General features: G+C 36.1%; 1 protein-coding gene across 8 annotated transcripts in view; it reads right to left on the bottom strand.

Moving 5' to 3' along the window:
* LOC110465040 (cubilin-like) overlaps window positions 1–15,668 on the bottom strand; it is a 22,612-nt gene extending 6,944 nt beyond the window's left edge. The window contains exons 1-8 of one of the 8 annotated variants that reach the window (XM_021520612.1): window positions 15,592–15,658; window positions 11,100–11,215; window positions 10,680–10,787; window positions 10,293–10,389; window positions 7,568–7,671; window positions 6,958–7,140; window positions 4,006–4,087; window positions 1,388–1,534 (exon numbers count right to left, since the gene is read on the bottom strand). In XM_021520612.1, coding sequence (XP_021376287.1) covers window positions 1,501–1,534; window positions 4,006–4,087; window positions 6,958–7,140; window positions 7,568–7,671; window positions 10,293–10,389; window positions 10,680–10,737 — 558 coding nt within the window. In that variant the 5' untranslated portion in view covers window positions 10,738–10,787; window positions 11,100–11,215; window positions 15,592–15,658 and the 3' untranslated portion in view covers window positions 1,388–1,500. Of the gene's footprint in view, window positions 1–1,387; window positions 1,535–4,005; window positions 4,088–6,957; window positions 7,141–7,567; window positions 7,672–10,292; window positions 10,390–10,679; window positions 11,311–15,580 lie in introns of those variants that run through there. The other 7 variants (XM_021520608.1, XM_021520609.1, XM_021520607.1 and 4 more) reach the window with 7 other exon arrangements.
* Window positions 15,669–16,093: the final 425 nt, after the last annotated feature.

Raw genomic sequence — 16,093 nt, 5'->3', positions numbered from 1 at the left:
ACTAAAGTGTATGACATTCAATAATATCAAAGACAGAAGAATACCCGATATACGTTGTAAGTATTATACAGGGAACGAGTTTCAATCAGAAAACAACAATAAACAACGGGACTACAGGGAACGAGTTTCAATCTGCCAAATACATCAAACAACGGGACTACAGGGAACGAGATTTAATCGGCCAACGACATCACACAACGGGACTACAGGGAACGAGATTTAAACTATCAACGACATCAAACAACGGGACTACAGGGAACGAGATTTAATCGTCCAACGACATCAAACAACGGGACTACAAGGAACGAGATACAATCAGTCAACGACATCAAACAACGGGACTATAGGGAACGAGTTTGAATCAGCCAAAGACATCGAACAACAGGACAACAAGGGAACGAGTTTCAATCAGCTAACGACATCAAACAACGGGACAACAGGGAACGAGATTTAAACTGCCAACGACATCATACAACGGGACTACAGGGAACGAGTTTCAATCAACCAACGACATCATACAACGGAACTACAGGGAACGAGTTTCAATCAGCCAACGACATCATACAACGGGACTACAGGGAACGAGTTTCAATCAGCCAACGACATCATACAACGGGACTACAGGGAACGAGTTTCAATCTGCCAACGACATCACACAACGGGACTACAGGAAACGAGTTTTAATCAGCCAACGACATCATACAACGGAACTACAGGGAACGAGTTTCAATCAACCAACGACATCATACAACGGAACTACAGGGAAAGAGTTTCAATATGCCAACGACATCATACAGCGGGACTACAGGGAACGAGTTTCAATCAACCAACGACATCATACAACGGAACTACAGGGAAAGAGTTTCAATATGCCAACGACATCATACAACGGGACTACAGGGAACGAGTTTCAATCAACCAAAGACATCATACAACGGAACTACAGGAAACGAGTTTCAATCAGCCAACGACATCATACAACGGGACTACAGTTTATGACATTCAATAATATCAAAGACAGAAGAATACCCGATATACGCTGTAAGTATTATAATCTGGCAGCAATGAAAAGTTTGTTTTGAGATTATGCTGATTCAAAGATGCAATATTCAGTGTACCGCTGCTGCAACCTGTCAATATGTCGCATACCTACGTCAGCTTCTATGATCTATATCAAGCACGTTGATTATGAAAGAAAATTACAAAAAAATATGTCATCTTTCTCTGTAAATGAAGAACTCTGAATTGTTTTACCTTACAGACGTCAATATGAGTTAAAGAGAAGGAAAGAAAGAAAAGAATGGATAGATATCATGTCAACCGTAAAATGCTAAAGCTGATGGCTGTGTAGTGGATTTTTAGGTTGTTCCCGATATGATTTACAAACCTGTCCTCATGTATGACATCACGAATCCTTGATACTGATCACTACCGTCTGTAGATAGAGTTATGGCTGCCGTTGTACCAGTGGTATTGTAGTCTGACGCTGAATTCCAGTCATTAGAAGGGCATAGCTCTTTGGGGGCATTTCCGTCTATTTCAAATATAAGATTTACATAAAGACACTTGAGCAATGAAATAAAAAAGTGTCAATTTAACAAAATAATGTAAGTATGTTCACTATGGATGAATCATGGGGAAAATTCTTTGACAAATAGAAAGAGTCGTTCAAAAGAAACCAGGGTCGTCAAAACCCCTTTCGTCAACGATGTTATCACAAGTTAAGGAGTAAAATAATGAACGTGATAGGAAGCAGTATTCAAGAAAAATGAAAAGTTGAGATTAATAAGAATTGGTTAAAAATATGTGGTCAGTAGTAAAAGGAATTAGTCGAACAAACTGACGTAATGATAGGTGAAAAAACATAGAAGTTTTTCCCTGTGTGTAGGCGTCTGCAGCATAGATACACGTGGTATTGAAACGACCAGCAATGATGCACTATAACTATTACTTTGTAATTAGGTAGCATTAGTTTACTTACAATCCTCCATTTGCTAATGTGTTAATACCACTGCTTACGAATCGACTTGACATTTATTCAAATTATATTGTATATATCAAAAAAAATTGAATAACTCAAATTTATAATATTTTACAGAGAATCCAAGTAAAATAAGAAATTGAAATTTTAGGCTAATAATTGTATACAGTGTATCTGTGTTATGTAGGAAAAAGAACGGATAGGAGGTACGACAATCGCGTATCGTTTGTCTTGTGAATATAACTTGTATGAATCTCCGAGTTGTGGAACCATTTTAACATACATTCATTACATAAACATCCTATAAGGAAAAATAAAAATATTTTAAATAAGTTGCAAGAATAACTGCATATATAATTATTATGTTTCGTGATGTGATGTGACAAAATGAGACAAATCAATGTTTATCCTTTTGAGGATATACTACGTGCTCTAATAAAAGTGCAAATGACTGACTGACAAGCTTTCAATACAAAAACAGTTAAGTATGGAAAATCCGTAATGTCATTAATATTAGACAATACATTATACGAAGCGAGGAGAAAGGCTTGTAACACATTGCACGATTAAATAAACATATTATTACTAAAATGTAACTGTACAAGTTTTAGTTAACGTGTATAATGCTATTGAATGAATTCGTATACATTCTATCCGTTCAGTAACAGCGTATTCTCTTTTTTCTTCCAGAAAGACTCTTGGATCAGGCTAATCGTCTTTGGTTTTGCTGTTTTTCTCGATTCCCGTAACCCGATAACCACATAAATCATTGGCTGCTGATCATTGGCTGCTGGTCAATGACTGCCTTGAAGTGGTCCTCCACGATGTCCGATCGTACAGATCTCGTTCTTATATACCGCTTTATCACAACCTAGTGTGTATGTCGTCTCAATATCCGTGGTTATAGGGCCTTTGCAACCAGCCAACATCTTTCTCAACTCCCTGGGGAGCATGCAGCCGGTACTGCCATGTCGGCGCTCACGGCTAGCATTCAACAATTCTAGTTCTTCCCAACCACTTACTCATTTACAGCTGAGTAGACTGAAACAAGGGAGTAAAGTATCTTGCTCAAAGATACAACATAGTGCCGTGCCGTGAGTCGAATCCGCAACCCTTCGGTCACGAGCCCAGCGTCCTACCATTAGACTACCGTGCCTCCAATTATGTTTTTATTCTCTTCTTTAACTCTTTCCGTACCGTTGTCGTGTACACACGACAACAATATGTCATCCTGGTCCCCGTTGTCGTGTACAGACGACAAAATAAAGGGCCGTCTCATCCCCGTTGTCGTGTACACACGACAAGAGACTTTGATGTAACCTGCCTGATGTTTAGTTGGTTATCGCACGAGACTGTCGCGAAAAAACAATTAATTGTCGCTAAAATCAGAACCCATCAGTTTGGAAAAAATAATTTTAGTTGTGCAGAGTACACTTTTTTATTATGTGACTTAAAGTTTTCGCATTTGCCGCAAGATGTTTGCGTTTGGTGCCTCAAATGTAAACAAGATGGCGGCAACTTAATTCGATACGAACACTCGTAAATTCATTATCAGATATTTGGTGAGACTTATGGAAGTAAATTTGAATATTCTAATATAAGTCTTGATGAAATCTAATTGTATTTAGAAAAAAACTCAACGACTCCACATTCGTAACCATAATCAAACCCCATCGGAAACCTGCACTACAACGCTGTGTTAAATACAAGGAATCGTATCGTTTATTGCCAGATAAATGTCGATTAATCAGTCATAATCAGCTGCCAGTTAGTCATTATGCTGCGAAAATTAAGAAGTGTTTGTCTATGAACCAGAACATGAAACAATAACAATATTTGTTCACGGTTACCTGTTTAATTCTTGATTTTTTTTCAGTTACACCTAGTCTAAAATGTACATTAAAAATCCACCATTTTGTTATATGCGCGGGGCGAGTCTAATAAGTACATCCGGTACGGAATCCGGACCGGGGTTGCGGTACGGAAAGAGTTAACTCTGCAACACAACAACCTGATATTCTTACCTAGGATACTTGCCCGGGAAGTTTGGACTCGTTAGGTACTGTATTGTGTCTGTGGCTTCCACATTGACTGTTGAGGCACAGCCTGTAACACAAGACAAGACAATATCTTTTACCGCTCTGTATCATAAAATCTAAACGCTGTAATGGTCTTTCCGATCGGAGACCGTAAGATCTTTTTTTGCAGAGAATATAAATGTAATGATGAAAATGCACATAATTGATCATTTATATAAATATCATAATAAATATTAGAACAATTTTATATTTTAATCCTCACAACCTACCTTAGTAACAGAAGTGTGTAACACATTGACAGATCAGCGGTAGTCAACTACATATGTAGTATTACAGGGGAACTACCGCAGTATATACTGTGGTGATAAATGACTGTGTTTATATGTTGATGTATATAGTTTGGGCATGGTTATGGTAGGAAACTGATGATTGATTTATTTATCCGCGGTTTAGATTCAGGTATTATATTCGTGATCTTCGTTCAAGGGAGACATACATTTCTTGCACCTCAGACAGAGATATCCACGTAATACCCCATGCTAGATCTCGTCCGATCTGTCTTGCACCTTTATGTGGCATTTCGCGGAATTTTTGTAAACTGCGATGGCCTCATCCGCGCGTTAATTGCTTGAAATTGACAAAATGAACTAAAAATGTTCTGTTTTGATTTTATATGTATAATTTTTGTGTTGTTAGATATTTGATGTTGTAGATCAAATATAGTCTACACTGTGAAATACGTTGTCATCTATGTAAGAACGGACTACATTTTTACGCGGAAGCATTCAAATGTAGCTTAAGTAGTGAAGATGTCATTATCATTTGAGGCCCCAGACGGGATACTTGAAGTTTTTGGCAAAATCGATTTTTTTTTCGAACTTAAAGGTGCGAGAAAAAAAAATCAATTACTTGTACATTTGTAACTGAGCAAGATCGGGTTATCTCAGTCTCGATCTAAGATGCTGTTACATCCCAACCCAACCTCGGCTTACGCATCGGTTGGGATTTTGTTACAGAATTGTTACAGAATGATGTACAAATAGTCCAATCAGAATGAACTGTCGGGTTGACCATCGATAACTGTATTGAAAAGATGAGGAGAAAACCCGGAATGCACTCGATGAAGATATTGTTTGTGTTTTTAGTTTCATCATGACTACATGCGAGTCAATACCACGATAGATAGTACACGCAGATATATGTTACTGGTATATTAAGTATGCATGAGTTAAACATTAGGCAATATGTTAATAAGTTTTATTAAGCCAACATAATTACTGACCACCAGTCTCAGTAGGTGTAACTGTACTATACACAATAAACCTGAACAGCAATGATCAGATGGGCATTCCTACACCAGGAATGTAACTGGCCAGCATTGATGTTCCATGAGTAGATCAACACGACAGGTCATTTGTGTCTAGCTGTTCTTCAATGTATCACATAAAAGTATACAGTCACCAACCACTGCATTATATTGCAATAACCTACTAATAAGAAAACATTAAGTCACTTACCAAGACATCACATTGGGGAAATTGAGGTCAATCTTTAACATGTTTCTCCTTTAGACTTTTTTTAGGGGTTTAAAACAAATCCCCCCCCACCTATGGTGGGGCCCAATAGGGTAAAATTGCCTTCTTTATTTTTTTTTTTACAAATATTTGATTCCCCCAGCCATTTTTTTTCATAATTATGTATATACATATACTGCTTCAAAGCAGATATATATATACATATATAAATATTTTGATAGGGGATGCCAGGATTGGGGAGCCCTGGAGTCAGCCCCTGAACAATATGGTGTCCTCACGCAGGAGGGTTTTCATTCAACATCCATCAGTCAAACAATAAATAAATAAATAAGAAGGGCAATGGAAAAATAAAATATTTGCAAATACAGTACAGGGCAAGAACACAAAACATACTTCTTTCACACCCTAACAAATTCCATATACAACATGATATTACAAACAAGGATAAACATATAGCACGTATACACAAAAAACATAATACACATACAAATACATTCACATATATACTCATACACACATACATATATACCTGAGACAGACAGACACACAGGCAGACAGACAGACAGTACATACATACATGTATACATTGACACAGACTTACATACATTGAATCAGATGCATCATTATGCACGCCAAATTGCCGTTATTGTTTAAAATTAACCCCACTTCGATTGTAGTAAAAAGAAGGGACCCAATGAGGGAGTGGTAATGCTGAGAGACAGAGTCAATACTCGGAAAAAAGTTGCAGTGTAATAAGAATATTTTTCCACAGCTGCTTTATTATCAAGGTGAGCGATACAAGAAACTCTGGGCTACTTGTTGATTTTCACGTTCAGGATTTATTGTGTAATAACATGTTTCGTCGGGCAAACAATCTATCATTGTTTAGAGTTGGCATGCTTTATAATAGTTTAGTCACCTGATCCATTAAATCTAATGCATATGTAATTGATATTTCAAAATCAACGATTCATTTAAATGTCTAAGGCTAATTTATTTCGTTTCTGTGAAAGAAAAATGTTTAAAACTTAAATTTATCGGCATCATATCACAAGTACAACTCATATCGCAAACGGTGACGTCTACATAATTTTAAATTTGTCTTCAGTAAGTTTTAAAAACAGAAACTAGTAAACCAAGCAAGACTTTATGCAAATGCTAAAATGGATTAAATTATTCAGGTACCTGTGTTGACACGTGCATTTATCTCATTATGCACGTTACCTGTCACCAATCACCTATGAAACTATCTCTATTTGTTATGTCATTTAAATTGTCCAGTTAAAGAGCGCAAAGTGATCCGTAATTGCAAAACGTTGCCAAAGTACAAAGAAGCTACTGAATAAGATACCAGGTCAAATTTATTAATGCCTTTACGCCATTTTTGACTTTGAGCTCTCACCTCCTTTGTCATCTGTTACCGCTGACATGTATCGCACTGTAAAGCCGAGTTGGCTTGTTCCGGCCACACTATTGGACGTAAACCGGAGGTATGAGGCACCCGAGGGAGCCACGACAGTTATGGATAGCCCTGACGTTCCACTGGTTGAAGTCGAGAACAGAGGGGAGACAGCAGCAGTCATACCTTGTTGATGAAAAAATATTACTTATTTCACTGATAGATTATTTGTACTATTAGTAGTTAATAATATGACACTAAAGTGGAGTCGCTAGATGATAAGATTGAATGCATATTTTTTTTATATTCATAGACAGATAGACACATGTGGTCGGCGTACGCACATGCTTTGCCATTAACACATTAACACATACTTGCACCACTTGTTGATTTGTAGAGCACCTATAACATATCAATCACACGCATGCAACCTGGTGGACTCCGCCTCACACACCTTATCCTACATGAAGTTTAAACCATGAGGAATTGAAATCAAACATGTTCTTGCTGTTTTCTTATGTTAAATAATATCCCCAAGAAAAGTTTCTAAATAATTGCATGAAAGGGTTGCATATTTTTTGCTATATTATAATACGTACGTTTGTATACTTACCATCGTAGATGTACAACACGTCCCCATTGGTCAACTGATGCACGGATAAGTATAGGAGTAACTCGTTAGTACTGGAATGAAGAATCCAGGAACAGTTGAGGTTTCTGTAACAATGGTATTGATGGAACAGTTGGTTCATAACGATGTAACCCTTTACTAGTAATAACGTTAATGTAACAATGGACTGATAGTGACGTTAATGTAACAATGGACTGGTAGTGACCTTAATGTAACAATGGACTGGTAGTGACGTTAATGTAACATTGGACTGGTAGTGACGTTAATGTCACAATGGACTGGTAATGACGTTAATGTAACAATGAACTGTTAATGATGTTAATGTAACAATGGACTGGTAGTGACGTTAATGTAACAAGGGACTGGTAGTGACGTTAATGTATCAATAAACTGGTGCATGTAGGGTTACACATAAAGCAATGTAAACAGGGTACAGAAGGTGATGGGACAAGGCACTCACAGTGGACTGTGACTGAACGTTTGTAACAATAGCAATTGTGATAATGTAACAAAGGGGTACAAATGACGTACGAACGGAATAAGAAATGCGTGAAAACGGATTAGGACTGACGTGGCAATGGACTTGGAATGACGTAAAAATGGACTGGTGATATAAGAACGGACTGGTAGTGATGTAAGAACGGACTGGTAGTGATATAAGAACGGACTGTTAGTGATATAAGAACGGAATGGTAGTGATATAAGAACGGACTGGTAGTGATGTAAGAACGGACTGGTAGTGATATAAGAACGGACTGGTAGTGATGTAAGAACGGACTGTTAGTGATGTAAGACCGGACTGGTAGTGATGTAAGAACGGACTGGTAGTGATGTAAGAACGGACTGGTAGTGATATAAGAACGGACTGGTAGTGATATAAGAACGGACTGGTAGTGATATAAGAACGGACTGGTAGTGATATAAGAACGGACTGGTAGTGATATAAGAACGGACTGGTAGTGATATAAGAACGGACTGGTAGTGATATAAGAACGGACTGGTAGTGATATAAGAACGGACTGGTAGTGATATAAGAACGGACTGGTAGTGATATAAGAACGGACTGGTAGTGATATAAGAACGGACTGGTAGTGATATAAGAACGGACTGGTAGTGATATAAGAACGGACTAGTAGTGATGTAAGAACGGACTGGTAGTGATATACGAACGGACTGGTAGTGATGAAACCGCGGACCGATCAACCTCTGGTACTGATATCCCACATGTTGAGTAAAATTATCATTAAACAAAGAAAAGTGAAGCACCTATTTCGTTTGTAATCCAGAGGAGAAAGCCAAACAAACTGAAAAGTTTACCGAACTGTTTGATCATATGAGCTCTGCACTGGTAAAAAAAAATGAAGAAATCTATGACTATTTAGACCATAGCTGGAATCCACGTCCTGTTATCGTGTGTCATTTTATATCCATTTTATATCCAACCTTCTCATTCCTCGTGACACATAGTCTAGACACACTATATATAGCAGTATTGTAACAAGAGAACACAAAGAGATGAAATGTAGGCTATTTCAGGCTTGCATATACTCTTTATTGCAAAGTGAAGGAAATAAATATCTATGTTTCTATGTATCATTTGCCTCCGTTAATGTAAGGCTTTGTCGTTATAGGTAGAAATGTATTAGTGGACTGGTAATTATGTCCGTACGGCATAGTTCTTTATACTACGAGGGCAAAAGAGAACCCGTCGTCGCCTATATGTATTGTTTATAACCCCGTCCGCTCTACTGAAAGCCCTTTATCATACGCATGTTAGCTTTAGAAATGATATACGCTGAACAGCAACGGCTTTGGATTATGTAGCACTTTATTAATAAGATTTAACATCAAAATGTAAATGACGTCATTATCAACGAAAGCATGTTAGAAAACCATACGAGAAAGACCAATTGAACGTGAGGTCTAGAACAATACTTGAGCTTGATTCACTATAGGAGCCATATTAACCGCTTCATACAGTCACGAAGAGGGATACACTATACACATGCAAATCTACATTGTAGCTTTGTAAAATATATCTATACACCAGCACTAAAATATAGACTCAAACATATAACACGCGTATACCAATGTGTCAACAAAGATGCAACTCAAACTCGCAATCGGAAGTATAGCAAAGCGTTAACAAAGAACATACATGTATTTACATAAAGAGTGTTATACCAGATTTCTGAATGGTAAGTTATGGTGGCATTTTTCTGCCATCGACTTTCGACTTACGAGTTACCTAAGACGAAATCATTTTAAAAGATGACGACATTATCCGAGATGATTTTTTTTTATATAATATTTTCAAACTAGCTCATGATACTGTAAAAGCATGTATTTTCGTGGGACATTAAATTTCGTTTACTTCGTGGATAACAAAAATCCACGAAATTAAATCCCCACGAAAACATAAATTTGGTATGATATAGATAGGGGAAAATCGGAAATAAGTGAAATATAATGTCATTGAAACAGGCTAGTATATGAAAACCACGAAATTTTAACCCCACGAAAATACATGATTCTACAGTAGTGACTATTAAAGTTGCTAATATTCTTTATCAACCTGAATTTTCTCTTTGTACATGGCAATGACGTTGCTGAGAAAGACTGGTCGATGTAGGTTGCTATGAAAAATATAAGACAAAAAAAAATGTCACATTTCGTGACTTAAAAGAAGTTTAAGAAGATGACTTACTCGCCGTACGTCCCACTACCTGGGTACTGGAGAGTGTGTATTTTATACGTCTCGGAAGCATCGATAGTCGTAATGGAGCCTCCACATTGTGCAACGACTACAAAAATAAAAAAAATAAACGATAAATATACAAATTGTTTAACTTCCAAAAATGCCCAGCTTGTTGTTACATTTCTCACGAACTTTTCATCTGATTTTACTTTAATGCATTATAAAAGCCATAATCAAGGTGCTAGAATTGGATTATATCATTACCCTAGAATATATACGGCACCTTTGTAATTTATCACAATCAGAACAATGATAACGATGAATCGTAATATCTTTGCGGAAGAATGATCGAATTCTTTGAAAGCGATGGATGAAGAAATGTATAATAATAGTTACCTTTATAAATATTGGGCACAATGACACAGAAATGAAGGTAAGGTATCCACGCCTCCATTATATCACGTTGGGTTGACTCCCAATAAGTTCACTGCGCTGACGAGTTCACTGTGTGTGATGTAGTACAGTAAGAACACTGGTACACCTGTGTTTTAAATCAGGCCTCCGTACGGTGTTCGATTTAAAATTGATAACTAAAAATAGGGCTTCCAGGAACTTCATTTGTTTTTCTACTGAGGTTTGACGATTTAAATATTTTAGAAATATAAATTCTTAAAAAAACCCATTACCAGGCAAAACAAAATATAAAAACACGAATTATGACATCTGTATAACTCAATTAGATTCCCTATTCCAAATATCATTAAAAGCGTATGTTAAAAACAAAGAATTTTAATGGAAATTCTAAAAGCTGCTAACCACAGTTTCAAACCTTACATATACAAGTCGTCCACTTGTGTTACCAGGCTATCCCCATATGGGTTCAAAAGGGTCCCCAGAGAGGGGCCGTCAGGCAACTGCAACGTCTTACCGCACTATGAAACCAAGAAATATGATTTCTAAGTCTGTGTTGAAACTTTATTAAATCAGTAATTATTCATCATCAGAAGTTAATTGCACACCTGCCAATATTCAGAATTTAAATTAATTTAACTTTAAACATATGTATTGCCAATAAAATTGAACAATGGATTGGGCACAAGTTTTTGAACTTATCACAGCCTTCTCCCGTCATACATAACATTTATAATTAAATGTCAATAATTCTTAAAATATATATATATATTAAATTTATTACCGGAATGTGACCGGTACAGATGGTACATGTACAGGGCTAAACACCTTCCTTCAGCCATGGGACAAACCTTTCTGTAAAAAGGTATATTCACGAGACGAATATTCCTTTCCAAATGTTTTCATCAAATGTATAAATACAATGACAAACTACACGTGTATAAACAAGAGAAACGTTTGTATTTTTTTTATCACATTGTACAACTCAATGTCTTTGGCCAATTATTTTTTTCTATACCATACATATATATTTTATGTATACTCTCTTGCCCAGTTTCACTGTCTCCATACGCTAACATTTAGTAAGTCATATTAGCCATTACACACAATAAACGGTATGGCAAAACCACTACGTGTATATGTAAAGTATGTGTCAGATAGGGAACGTGTTGAGATACTTGATAATTATATATTTTCAATATTTTAGATAGATTAAAGCATGCTTGTAAATGGACCCTTTTTATGTTGAGACAACTCTTCTTTAATCAGTTCTTTTTTGTCCGAAACAGAAGCCGTAGTTATCGGCAGCAAGCGTCAATTTTACAACATAAACAAACGTTTTTCTCCCTGTTTTCAATGTGTATTCCGATTCTATCTTATGTCGAAAATTAATTCTTTGTAGAGAAAAGGTTGTTACATGATTATACATCTTAAGTCAATATCGTATGAAAACATGAACTGTTGAAACAATACGATTTGAAAAAAAAACAATTGGTATGCGATCCTTTTTATTATAAATAGGTTCTCCTTCCTCAGTTATTCATCCTGGTCCGTCTAGCTTTCTGACAACGAGAGATTTTTGTATATATTGCGTCGTCACGGCAGAGGAGGCCCGGTCTTCATATTAGATCTAATTTAATTCTTGCATGTTAATACAAAAAAATCGATTAATTCAATATAACTAAATCATACCATTTTACTGAACCCGGGAATATTATAAATTATGTAAATCTAATAGCGCACGTATCTTATTTGACCCCGAGTACCGACAGTGGAGAGAACAGGACACGCCGTGGCCATCACAACAGTTATCCCTTGGAGGGCCTCAAAGCAAAATCAAACTAACCAGTCACTTATCCCTTACTTTCGCATAAACTACTGTATATCGAAACACAAAGTAAACTCTCTCCGATACATGCCCATTAACATAACAAAATAAGTTCATCTGTGTTCAACTCAGACAAAGATACTAAGTTTATATATTTAATCATAACATAAACAGCGCTAACATTTCTGTCGATTCCATTTCAGCAGAGACGTATATATCTGTAATATATACGTCTCTGATTTCATCTTAACCGGCTATCCAAAAGAATACATGCACCGTACTAACTCCTAGGGCAGTTATTTTCTCCTCTGAATACTTCCCAACTGCAATAATGATTCCGTAACGTATTCCTTGCGCTATCTTTTGACCATTTGGCAACTTTTCGCTTCGTAGCTGACGCGTGTGACCAGACTCTTGATTTACAAGTGATCAAACGTCTGGTTGAACGAGACTAAGGAAAATCCCTTCAATTTTTTTTTTTTTTTTTTATTAATTATTCAATTTCAAAAAACATCTTAAGATATGAATTATTTATTAATATTTCTAACCCGGTTCTTAAAATAAGGTTGTTACAAATCTTGATTTCAAGCAAGATTGTATTTTTTCAGTTTTACAATTTACCTTTTTGTCTTTTCAATACACTATTCATATATTTTATTTTTCCAAAAGTTTACAACTTATAGGTACAGGATATTACTGCAAACATACATATTCAATACATGCTTATTTCAATAATGTCATTTCAATTCAACAACACATGTTCATCACCCTACTGTTATCATGTTCTTCCAATGAAAATGGGTTGCACAAGGGTCATTTTAGAAATGCGTGCCAATTTCAAGTAATTAGATGAGTATATTTGGCACCATTTATTATCAGTAAGAAATATGTACAGAGTCATTCAAAAACAATTATTAGCTGCTGCATTATCAAATATCAAATTAACAAAGCCTTTTCTGATGCTATAAAAAATGCATTATGAGACCAGGCATAACTACATACAAGAACATCTGATGTGTAGAAAAGCAGATTATTGTATTGTCAATTTGCTCGGAACTTTGCGGGTTTTAGACATATTTAACACTGATATACACATTAATAACATACACGTATTACAAAACATCAGATCGAAGTAAATTACAAACACGGCACAGTTTTATCGTTTAATTTGACATATTATCGAGTATAAAACAAACATGTATTTCAAAACACCTGGTCGAATAAATTACAAACACGACACAGCTTTATACAGATCAATCGATTATGTATCAAAGACGTATTACAAAACATCAGGTCGAACTAAACTACAAACACGGCACAGGTTTTGACATATTAATCAAATGTTTAAGACATGTATTTCAAAACAACAGGTCGAAGTAAATTACAAACACGGCACAGTTTTATAGTTTAATTTGACATAATAATCGAGTATGTACATAACCAACATGTATTTCAAAACACCATGTCGAAGAAAATTACAAACACAGCACAATTCAAGTATGTATTTAACTAGTATTTCAAAACACCAGGTCAAATTAAATTACAAACACGGCACAGTTTTATAGTTTAAATAGACATATTAATCGAGTATAAAAAAACTTGTATTTCAAAAAACCAGGTCGAAGTTAATTACAAACACGGCAGTTTTATAGTTTAATTTGACATAATAATCGAGTATGTACATAACAAACATGTATTTCAAAATACCAGGTCGAAGTAAATTACAAACACGGCACAGTTCGAGTATGTAACAACCAAGTATTTCAAATCAACTGGTCGAAGTAAATTACAAACACGGCACAGTTTAATAGTTTAAATTGACATATTAATCGAGTATAAAACAAACTTGTATTTCAAAATACCAGGTCGAAGTTAATTACAAACACGGCAGTTTTATAGTTTAATTTGACATAATAATCGAGTGTGTACATAACATGTATTTCAAAACACCAGGCCGATGTAAATTACAAACACGGCAGTTTTGTAGTTTAATTTGACATATTAATCGACATAACAAACTGAACATGTATTTCAAAACACCAGGCCGAAGTAAAATACAAACACGGCACAGTTTTATAGTTTCAATTTGACATCTAAATCTAGTGTTTAATAAACACGTATTTCAGATCATCAGGCCGAATAAAAGTACGAACACGACACATTTATTTAGATATATTTTTATTACAAATCGAGTAATAAGCAAACACATATTTTAACAGACAGCCGAAGTAAATTACAAACACGGCACTGTTACATAGTTTAACTTTGATTGAAAAACAACATAATTACGTTCAAAGAAAGTATGTGTTGTAGAAAATGATTGTTGGCAATAAAGATATGAACTCGACATAATCCATTATTTATTATTAAAATTCTGTCGATAAAGTATGACCAGAACATTTCAAAACGCACTGAGCGTAGAACAGTGAACCGTAAGCACAGCGGGTAAAGAATGGCCGTGTACGGAAGGAAACTGATGTCTATAGGCGGTTCAAAGGTAAAGAAACGCCGCGATCAGAGCTGACGCTCGCGGCCTATAGGAGGTGTGAAACCCCCTGCTGCTGTCTAGCACTGGCCGTGTGGAGCTCGCGCGCGGATCAATGAACACAGGTAAAATCTTTATGCTGACTTTAATCCGACCGTGCTGACTTTTATCGGACCGTGCTGACTTTAATCCGACCGTTCTGACTTTTAAACGACAATGCTGAGTATAACCCAACCGTGGTAAATTAAAGTGAATTTCAGTAAAAAGTCAGCATTGTTGGTTTAAAGTCAGCATTGTACGAGTATAGTCAGCATGGTTGGGTTATACTACCATATTACGAGGATAGTCAGAATTTAGTAGTCACTAGTGTCCCTAAACGAAAAGTTGGTCAGACAGGTAAAAATCCCGATGATTATCTATATCAGCCAAATCCGATCGTTATTTGCCATAAGGAGTCTCAGTTGATATGATTATGTAGTATTTGAAAAAAAAATTGTACACTTCAGCGGGATGTCCCTGTAATGAACATTGTGTTGTCAGTGATATATATGTAGTTATAAGCAATAACGTTACCTCATACATACTGTTGTGAGTACTGATCTCTCCTGATGTAAATCCTCAACGTATACACACCCGTGCGTTTGTGTTAGCAGACTCGACTGTAGGCAACAGGTACTACCGGGTACGTTTTAAGTTACTGGTCTGTTTGTTGTAAAAATAAATATGCATATACATGAGATTTCTGCCCGATCCTGCCCGTTCCTGTAAATCGTCGAACCCCTAGTCACGGCATTTCGGTGATGTTTTCTGCACCAAATCGCATAATGTCCAGATAGGATGTGACATATAGAAGTAAATAACTTCAAGAAATGCGATATTTCACAGTAATAAAGAAGTATTGGGTTCATAACTGGATCGTATGGGGTAGTATTGGGTGGTATGGGGTAGTATTGGGTCATAGTCACGGCAATTCGGTGATGTTTTCGGCACCAAATCGAATATTTCCCGATAAAATATGGCAGATGGAAGTAAATAACGTCTACAAAGGTGATATTTCACAGTAATAAAGAAGTATTTGGTTCATAA

Source organism: Mizuhopecten yessoensis, unplaced genomic scaffold, assembly GCF_002113885.1.
Source record: "Mizuhopecten yessoensis strain PY_sf001 unplaced genomic scaffold, ASM211388v2 scaffold11047, whole genome shotgun sequence".
NCBI lineage: Eukaryota > Metazoa > Mollusca > Bivalvia > Pectinida > Pectinidae > Mizuhopecten > Mizuhopecten yessoensis.
The sequence above is the reverse complement of the archived record's forward strand: the minus strand, read 5'-3'. Positions and strand labels throughout refer to the sequence as shown.